We start from the raw sequence: 10,220 nt of genomic DNA, 5'->3' as shown, positions 1-10,220 counted from the left end.
AATGGGGGGCTGGGGGAGTGGTGGTCGGGGAAGCTGGCAGGGGTCCCCCCCATGGTCCTCTCCCACAGCTCCCCCTCCTCCATCCCTAGTACCAGCTTGGAGTTGGTTGCAGCCACCGGGGACTGCCAAATCATCAAAGCTCTCTGAATCTTGATTTGGAGAGCTTTGAATCAATTTGGACCTTTTAATTGGTCTCCTGATTCGATTCGGATTTGGAGATTCGTCCACCAAATCAGGCTGAATCTCCTCCAAATCAAATCACCACCTGAAGCTTCGCACAGCCCTATTAAGCGGGTATCAGTTATTTGAATGCCAGTTCTGTAGTGAAAAAGAATACTTTGTGCTCTAAATATAACTGTAACAAGACTAATATCATTGCAGGTCCCTCTTAAATAATTTCTTTTTATAGTTACAGTATAAATGGCATGTACCATATTTTATGTGAAGTGATGTTGGACAGGTTTGGTCACTTCAAGATAGAGACTTGTAAAGCTTGTAGAATCAGAGATGGTATTAAGTATATTTAAAGTATTAAAGGTATTGCTTTTCATTATGATACCCCAAATTTCAAGCCCTTACTGGGATGAATTACCCCAGGTTTCTCTAACTGAATGTCTTTAATGCACAAGTATTTGTATTTCTAGGTTACTGTTTTCATTCAAATCCAGCACTGTCGCGGAGCCTCTTCTCCTCAAGGGAACACTAGTGCTAAAGATTTATCACATGTTATATTTATAATCCTGCTGAGATCATTCACATTTTTTCTAGTATTTGTATGTGCAATATTTGGAGGTGATAGCAGCCAAACCCCTTCCTCAGAATTTTACAGACTGAAGTGGGGAAATAATGCTGACTACTGATTTTCTTTTTTGATTTCTCATAAATTATTTTTAAAGGCTTATTTCTATATTGTTGAATAAATGTGGAAAGAACACTGTTGAATCGGAATCGCCTTACCACTGTTTTGAGAAGTCAGTAGATAAATGCTCTCAGTTTCTCTCCCTGATTTAAGACTTTCCTATTTGTTAATGTCAATGATGTTGCTATGTAATCCAAAACATACACTGTATCTCCCAGATAAATACTAGTGTTTGGATTTTGAAGGAAGAATACCACCCCACTGTAGCAACATGCTTATAGTTTGATTCTTTCCCCTTCCTTTTACAGTTCATAGCAGCCAATGACAAGCTGTGGTTTTGGCTGGAAGTTAACTCAGTGGTAGATTTCTTCACAGTTCCTCCAGTGTTTGTGTCAGTGTATTTAAACAGAAGTTGGCTTGGTAAGTAAACTACCTTTTCCTTTATGCTGTTAATATCACAACACACAAAGCTAGTACAATTTCTCTGCTCTTAATTTGTGATACTATGGCCAGGTACAGACATTACATTTTTACTAGTATAAGTGATCAGAAACTAGTTAATACCCCTAACAGAAGTTTGGCACACAAAACCAGTCTATACCCATAAGAGAACAGAAGTTAAGTGCACGTAGACTAGTTTAAAAATGGTGGAATGCAGTGTAAGATTTGTCCCCTCCCGCTTCATCAAAGGGCAAACGTATGTTCTGTTCGCTATCCAGCGCAGCAGATAGATGCATTATACTGAAAAAGATGTTTCCTTAGCCCACTTTAATTTTGTTGGACCACTGTAATTCCAAATGGTATCTGTATGAAGGGTGATCTGGCATTTGCTTGGCAGTGAATTCTGGAATACAAGGAGAATTGCCGGACATAAGGCTGTGTTTATAAAAGGTATGTTTGACTTGCATGATGCAGTTCCCAACCTGAACACACAATCTAAAGCATTTATTTTTATAACTTCATTGCTGTAAACACCAGAGATCCATACATCATTTAAATTAACAACATTTCTTTAAAACGTATTTTACATTATATAGATTTGAAAGGTTGACTGAGATATTAGGAAGATTGCTGAGCTTGTGAAGAGAAGATCAGTTTAAATAAAAGAAGGTACAAAAATGTGAAAATGCAAAATGGTTAAAATGAAAAATTCACAAAATGAAAAAAAAACAACCCAGAGATTGTTCAAGAGAGAGATTTACTAAAAAGAACACCTGTATGTCCAACATAGAGCTTGGAGGGTCTTACATAAAATACAGGCTTTCCTTTACTTAGAAAAAGTATGGATCAAACCCTGAAGTTTATTACCCAAGAAAAAGTCTCATTAGCATTACTTCTGTAATGCATTATCATTGTTTTAAGAAGAAATGTATTACTTGTGTGCCAGAAGTGCTTGTGCTTAACCAAGGAATGGGGCAGCAGCTCTTGGCTCCTCTTATTTCAAGAGAACTTCACTGGCAAAGTACATCAGCTTTGTTCATGGAAACTGAGAAGAGTGATCAGCTTGGATTTAGCAGATCAGGGGGACAGCAGTGATCTCAAGGGAGCACTGGGAGTATCTCACTCCTAACTTAGTCAGAGAGGAACTCCATAAATGTCCCTGCAATTTAATGTGTCCCTAGTACTGACAAAAGGTACCTGGGCTGGTTTGGAAAACGAAAAAATTCATGAAAATTTGCAACGTTTATAATATGTGAGAGATAATTGTCTCTGCTACAATTACTAATAAAGACAGATGTAAGGTAAAATCCTAAATTTTCTTGTTTTATATTGAAATACATCAGCAAATGATTTTCCATCTGTGAGGATTGGAATGACTATTTATGCATGATATTTAAAACATGCATGTGGGAATGCGGGGGAATGTAGTGATTGCTCACTGTTGCACTGCAACTATCCAGCATGAGAGAGAACTAAAATTCACATGAGATAGACATACTAGATTTTTGCCAAATAAGACTTTTTAAACTTGATTTTGGGATGTATCGGCAGCCAAGATGGGAAAATAATGGAATGATTAGGGACTGGTGTGGAGTGCAAAACATAACCATGGACATCCACATGAATCTCCCTGGGCCAGAGAAAAAAACAGGAAGAACTCTGGCAGAATAAATTAGTGTCATAATCTAACATAAATTTATATCTGCACATGTGAAAATAACTCATGCATAGCTGAAGTTCTTAGGTCAGAAAACCTCAAAGTTTGGCAATTTATTAAATAGATTACATGGGAATAGAAAACTGAATATATGAGCTAATAAGAAAATGCATGTATTTGTACTTGCATTGACCTCACGGGGAAACCTTTAACATTAGGTAGATAAGGGGGTAATGATGTATGAATTAGTTTGTAACCATATCAAGGATTTTCCTGGAAGTTTCAGATAACGATAATTAGAAAAATGGCTAGATGATCAAAATCTGAAGATGAAAAGCACAGTATGACAGATGAGATTGAATTAAGGGAATAATAAATGCATACCTGTGGCTTGCATCCAAAAAACTTGAGAAGTGGGGCCTACAATGAAGCAGATATGTTTAACTAAGTGCTTGTCGGTGTAGTGACTGCATACATTTCTCAAGGTTGTACCACAACAAAAAGTGAATTTTTGGCAATTCTTCTGTACCAGATGGCACTTTGCAGAAACAGTAAGTTCTTTACTACATCAGTGTACTTACCACCAGGGCCGGAGTATGCTCTCTGACTCAAGCCAGGGTATCATCTCCTTGACTGTTGTGTGCAGTTTTACTTTTGCCTGTTAGTTCATTCTTTCTTGTTAAGGCTGTTGTACCTTGCTGAGTGACAGAACTTTTATGTGAAGTAAATAGAAGTATGCCTGGAGTACTGTACTTTAGTTTTGCACTGCTCTGCCAGTGTTTGTTCTAGAGAGTGTTTTCTTCCTTAGGAGCAAACAGATTTTTAGTGAAAGAATTTACTGTGATTCATCAGAGTTTCCTGCTAGATCTATAATTTAGACCTCCTTTGCAAATTGTTATTCTTAGATGCTTCCTAGATGCGTCAGTGAGAGAATTTATGTGCAAAATCCAATGATATGCATTAATGATAAATTTTCATTCTTTAACCAGATGGCAAAACCTGTTCTGCCTTTAAAAAAAAAAAAAAAAAGCAAAAAAAAAGCCCTGCATTCACTGGCTCTTGCCAGGTAGTGGAGGGAGGGCAGGGGTTCAACTCCCTCTGCCCTGCGCTGCATGGGGGTGCTCTGCCACAAGGCTCTAGCGACTGCTGCAGCAGCCAGTGAGTGCAGAACTTTTTTTATTTAAAGAGCCAGAATGCTGGGGCCTGGCTGGGGTCCCCCCAAGGTGCCCTCCCCCTCTTCCAATTACCTCCCCTGCCCCCTACTTACGGGCACAAAGCCCGGGTCCAGCTCCCTGCAGCAGCAAGCAGGGACTGCCTGAATCTATGAATCTGCCTCTGAATCTTTTCCGAATTGATTTGGAGGCTTCAAATAGATTCAGAACTTTTTATTTGTCTCCTGATTTGATTTGGATTCAGAGATTCGGCCCATGTGGTGTGGCTCAAATAGCCTGGGAAGTTGATATGAAGACACTGGTTTGATACAGAGACATCACAGTTGATATGGAGACGTCACCCTCTGGGCTTCACTGGTTTGGTCCAAAGGAAGGATGGAAGTCAAAATGTTTGGAACCAGCTATGCTGCAGGAGTTGCCAGTGCAGAGGAGGCCTTCCATCTGCCTGCCTTTTGGGACTCCACTCTTAGATTGGTTGCCAGCCATGGCCAAAGAGCCCAATCTGCCCTGTTTAGATACCATTGGCAAAATCACTGATTATGCTTATCCACCTTTTGATGGCATTTCCTCCATCAAGGGTTCCATCACCCTCAGGTGCTCATCTAGGCGAAGCCTTCCTCACATTGCCAAGTTAATTAACCACCTCCCAGCACTTGGCGTTGACCCTTACAGGTTGTACTGCTTATGGACATAGCGGTAGCAGGTTTTCAATCCTGACCTGACCTAAAAATTTTAGTACTGTGTTCAAAAGTGGATAAGTGCAGGCAGTTCTCAGAGTTATGACATAATTGGCTCCTGAAAATCGCATCTTAAGTTGAAACATTGTAACTTAGAACCAGTTTTCCCATAGGAACAATGTTATAAATGGGGGATTGGTTCCTTTATGATGCTTGGTACTGCTGCATCCAGCTGGTAAGTCTGTTGTGGTGGAAGGGGAGCAGGGAGGGAAGGAGCATGGGGGGCAGATCAATGCCCCACAGTGAGGGGGGGAGTGAGGCTCGGGATGGGACAGGGGCTGGGGCAAGTGCTGCCCAGCTGGCATGGGGTGGGTGCGGGGTGGAGCCATGGCTTGTCTGGGGGGCATAGGGAGGGGGGGCCGGCTCACACCACTGTGCGCTGCTGGTCTGGGACTTGCTTATCTGGCAGCTCGTCCAGCAGCTCCTGCTACTACTCCCACCACTCGTCCAGGAGGACATGGGGGTGGAGGTGTGTGCCCCATGATCTGCATGGAGCAGGACAGGGTGGGGCAAGCGGGGCTGGGGCTGCACCAGGCTGCACTCCAGGCAGGTGGCAACAGTGCTGGGAGTAGGCGCTGTGCCCTCCTTCTGCTCACCCCACTGGGGCAGGGCAGGTGCAGAATGGAGCTGTTGCGCTGCCTCCAAACAAGCAGTGTGCAGTGGTGGGAGCTGCTCCTCATCTCTGCACTCACCGGATGAGCCATGGCTCCGTACCACACCCACTTTACCCTGGCTGCATGATCAGCATAAGGGCATGGGGGGCCATGTGCCTCCACATTAGGGTGGGGTGAGTTGTTTTTTTATTTTTATTTGTCTTTATAAATCAAACCCAGTACCTCATTGCTACTGCTGTTCATTGAATAAACCTCAAATTTAGCATAATCAGCCAAATTTTCTGCTGATGTAAATTGATGAGCTGCATCAGAGAAAATATGGCTTTGATGGAACTTCATCAAAATATTTACATTAGCAAGAAATTTAGTCCAATATTTTAAGTGTAATTGCAACCCACTTGTTTTGTGATGAGAGCCTTTTGCACATACAGCCCAAACAACTGTTGGTCATTTTGCTATTGTATTGCTTTAGAAAATCCTTGTCTAAAGCTGGGCAAATTATTCACAGTCAGAGTTTTATTTAATAGATTCACACCTTTTTCTGTACATGAATTACCTACAGGAGACCTCTGTTTTAACTGATTTAGCTATTAGCTGCAATTACTGTGTTTCACACAAACAAATTCTAGCCTATGGCTTGCTCGGACATTATTGCTTTGACTGTAACCTTGTGCATCCCAGAGTATATTCTTATAAAATGAAGAAAATATCATTTTAAACACAGGACTTTTGACATCTCCTGATTTAAACAGGGCTATTGTTGTGATGATGGTAAACTGGAACCTGGAAATATTTCAGTGATATAAAATGAGTTGGCAACTCACATCCTGCAGAGCTACTGGATCCAGCGTGCACAGACAGGGAAATATCAGCAGCATGTTAGCAGTGAGGTTTCATCAGCATTTTGGCAGCAGAGGGTTTCAGCTCATTCCAGTGGCAGAAGGCTTCAGCTGGCCTAGGGCAGAGTGATGGGGACCTGTGCCCATGCTGCAGGCAGGGGGCAGGGAGAAATGGCGGCAGATCTGTCCCAGCTTGTCGCAGACCTGAGTTGCATTGTTTGAGCCTGTGGCTCCAAACTGCTTACTAAAAGAACTACACATTCCAAAACTTTTATCAATCCTCTAAGAATTGGTTTCCTCTAGCTTTCCATTTTTGTAGCCATAGGTTAGAGTCTAATTTTTTTTTTGTCCTAAACTTGCTCTAATTTTTGTACTTTTGTTCTGTAAGTACTGTGCATTTCTGCCATCTAGTGACCAAGAAGATATCTGAAAGAGCTCACTTAAGTTTTCCAATTTGGAATCCAGACTTGAGTTAAGAGCATCTTGTACCCTTACTCGTGTCTGCTGTCTCTACTAACAATGTTCAGTGGTTTTCAACCTTTTCAGACTCATTTTCCCCTTGGAAAATGCCAGCTCCTAGTTTTTACTTAGTTGTTGAGTACAGAAAAACAATAGAACAATGTTTCTGTGGTAAAGAACTCAGAAAGATTTCAACAGGTCAGAATACTTTTAACACCATGAATTCCTATTTGAAATCTGTGGGTTTTATCTTGTGAACAGTGCTAACATTGTGTGGCACCCTTGTTGAGAATCACTGATGCAGTTGGCCCAATAGAAGACATTAACCAGGAACTTCTCATTTTGTAATTAGATACTATTATAAGCATTTATAAACTATCCTGCATCAAGTAAGTGTACAGGACAGTTGTTACAAATCCACTAAACTTTTAAAACACAGTGTGAAGCCATTCACTCTCAAATTCAACTTCTCTATGGAAAAATGGAAACTCCTTGCATTATCCCTTGATTCAGCTGCATATTATATACCCCCACTTCCTCTCTCATATAATATTATGTACTTGTATGCCCTGAATAGCTTCAAATGACTACTAAGATTTTAATGAAAGTCTTTTCTTAATACCCTCCATGCTTTGCCGTTTGAGAATAATATGATATTGAAAAGAGCCTAATGTCTTTATATTAAATACAGTACTTTTCAGCTTTCCCCTCAGAAACTGTTTTCAGAAGAAAGAGTTAACTCTATCCCTATAGAAAACATGTTAAAATGACTAATATAAATCTGAATTAAGAACTAGAGAAATGAAAAATATGAATGCTTTCATTTTACCACCCTAGTGGTGCTCTACCCAAATCTTGATATGTACAATATAAACCAAAGCAAACAAAATACTAATATGATTTTTTTTTTATTGAAATTGTAATGGTAGACCTAGATATGCAACTAATTTAAAATAATCACATACAATGTTAGTCAGAAAATGATTGGAAAAAGGAGGTGGAATAAAAGAAGCTGACAGTGTAAATTTTAAAACAGTTCAGTAGGATGTTTACTGTTGTTTTTTTAATTTTGTCATGCATATTTTTATATGTAGTGTACCTTTAGAAATTTCAACATAATTCAAGTTCAAGTTATTTCCTGGAATTGGGTTCCTGTTGTAAGACTAAAGGAAATATATGTTTGTATAAAATCATTATGTAATAAAAACTGGAACTAAGGCATCAATAATTACCTCTAATTCCAAAATCTGTTATTTGATGTAGAAGTGCCAGGTGTATTAATTGCAGTGCAAGGTTTCACATCTTTAGTTTTCTTCTTATTAGTCTTCTAAGTATTGTTACTTCCTTCAAGGAATAAATTAACATATTATTGCACATCTGTAAACCCAAAGGGTAAATTTTATAATTTTCATAATGTTTTTAATAAATGCATTACATCTATTTGCTGAAGTAGAGCAATAATAAGATTTAAATGTTTTATTTTTCATAAGTGTTGGTCCTCATTTTCCTTACCTCCTAACTCCTTTTCTATTGCTTTCTTTTTTTTTGGCATTGGTGCTTGGGTGGTCAATTGCATAATCTAAGGGCCTTGTTAGGTAGTAATTTTGAGTGGCTCCAGGAGGTCTTAACACCTGTCCACACATTAATACTTGAAACTAGTTTTAAGCACTCATTAGGTGGCTCAGAGTTGCACCACTCCAGGGCAGGATTATCTCTGATCTGTGTTACCTACCTAGTGTTATGCAAAGGTATAGCCACTCTAGGCCATACCTTAGTGTAAACACTCCAGCTTCACCTCCTGCCCCCTAGCTGTGATCAGCCACAGCCTCCTCAGCACCCCAGATCCTTGCTTACTGCCGCCCCACAATTTACTTGTGGCTGCCTCCACTGTTTGTCCCAGGGGAGCAGACAGGGAATGGTTAACCTGCTTACTCAGCCACTGCTGCCAGGCTGCTCCTCTCTGGACTGAGCAGGCAGGTTAACTCTCCCCTGCTACTCCCCTGGGACAGACAGTGTGGGAAGCCACAAGTAAGCGGTGGCAGGGTGTGCGTGGTGGGGACGCTGAAGGGTGCAGGAAGGAACCAGGGGAGCCCCAGGGGAGAGAGGAATAGCCTGAAATGGGCAGGGGGGATTCTTACCTTTCAGTCTTCCAGGTCCCTGTGGGCCTGAATGTAAGTACTCCAAGCGCAAGTTAGCACTAACAGGGATCAACATTTGTGCAGCTCACAGTGTAAAGTGTAACAAGGCTTAAAAATTTTGGGCAAAAGATATGAGATTGTAACCCTAGGTTCTGTTTCCCAGCACAGAAACTAATCATTGTAAGGATTTTTGTAGGTTAATCCTCCCTGCTTCAGGTTACTTGTAAAATGCTAACCTCATTATCATTTTGGTACCCTCACTGATAAGAAGTCATCTTGAAATGGGTCAAAATGCTCCAGTATTTAGGTACCACTTGAAATAAGTAAGAGTGTTCAAATTTAGTTTTAGGGCTAAATACTATTTTTCCTGTTAGATGTCTAAAATGTAGCTGCCAGCATAGTTTTGGTTTACAAAGCCAGAATCAGGGCAGCATTCTATACCTCCTTACATAATTCTCTTATATGTTTAGTGGGGAGCTAATATGCAGTTCATATTCCCCCAGGGATTAATTCGATTTCACCTTCCAGAACTGCCCAGGTTTCTCATTCATTTCAGTGGGCAGCACTTAGATTCCTCCAGAGATGGATCCTACCTAAGCCTGCTCTTTATTCCAAGTGATGATTATGCATTTTTTCAATGGTTCTTTGATCCAAGATACAAAATAAACCCCTCAAACCCCCAAAACAAAACAAAGCAAACAGTGGAAGAAATGACGACTTCTACCTACCTGATTTTCTACCCTGAACTTCTCCAAGCTTTTTTCTAAGACACTGCTTTTTAGGATGTTCCTAATAAAACCAACCATTAAATAGCGTAGTACTAGACACCAAAGCCTGAAACAGTGCACAGTAATCACACCTGCTTGACAATGTTTCTTCATTTACACTTACATTTTGAAAACCATCAGTTAGCCAATTCTGAATCCGTTTAATGCATGTTGTGTTAATTTGTATTGTTCACATTTCTTACTCAAAATGTTATGCACTAACATTTCAAAGGTCTTACAGAAGTCTGAGTAAATTACATTGGCACCATTATCTTTATCAACTAAATATGTCAGTTCATAAAACAATATAAAATACATTTTCTCTCAATCTCATGTTGACTGTCATTTATTATATTATCTACTTCAATAAAATATAGATAATATCCCATATCAGTTGTTTCATTATTTTGCTTGGGATATTTGTTTAATATTAAACTTTCATCCAGTCTTCTGGAATTTAGTCAATTCAGACTATGATAGTAAGACAGATTGTAAATGAACATTGATGATGAGAGCAAACCAGAGATTTTTTTTTTT

The 10,220-nt window shown here is 39.9% G+C and overlaps 1 protein-coding gene across 1 annotated transcript in view; it reads left to right on the top strand.

Moving 5' to 3' along the window:
* Positions 1–10,220, top strand: part of KCNMA1 (potassium calcium-activated channel subfamily M alpha 1) — a 997,979-nt gene that overhangs the window by 587,241 nt on the left and 400,518 nt on the right. The window contains exon 5 of the mRNA XM_019555536.1: positions 1,168–1,279. Within this exon, the coding sequence (XP_019411081.1) occupies positions 1,168–1,279 (112 nt within the window). The remainder of the gene's footprint in view (positions 1–1,167; positions 1,280–10,220) is intronic.

This window comes from Crocodylus porosus, unplaced genomic scaffold (genome assembly GCF_001723895.1).
Source record: "Crocodylus porosus isolate Cpor-Errol unplaced genomic scaffold, CroPor_comp1, whole genome shotgun sequence".
In the NCBI taxonomy this organism is placed as follows: Eukaryota; Metazoa; Chordata; order Crocodylia; family Crocodylidae; genus Crocodylus; species Crocodylus porosus.
This window is presented reverse-complemented; position numbering and strand designations above follow the sequence as displayed.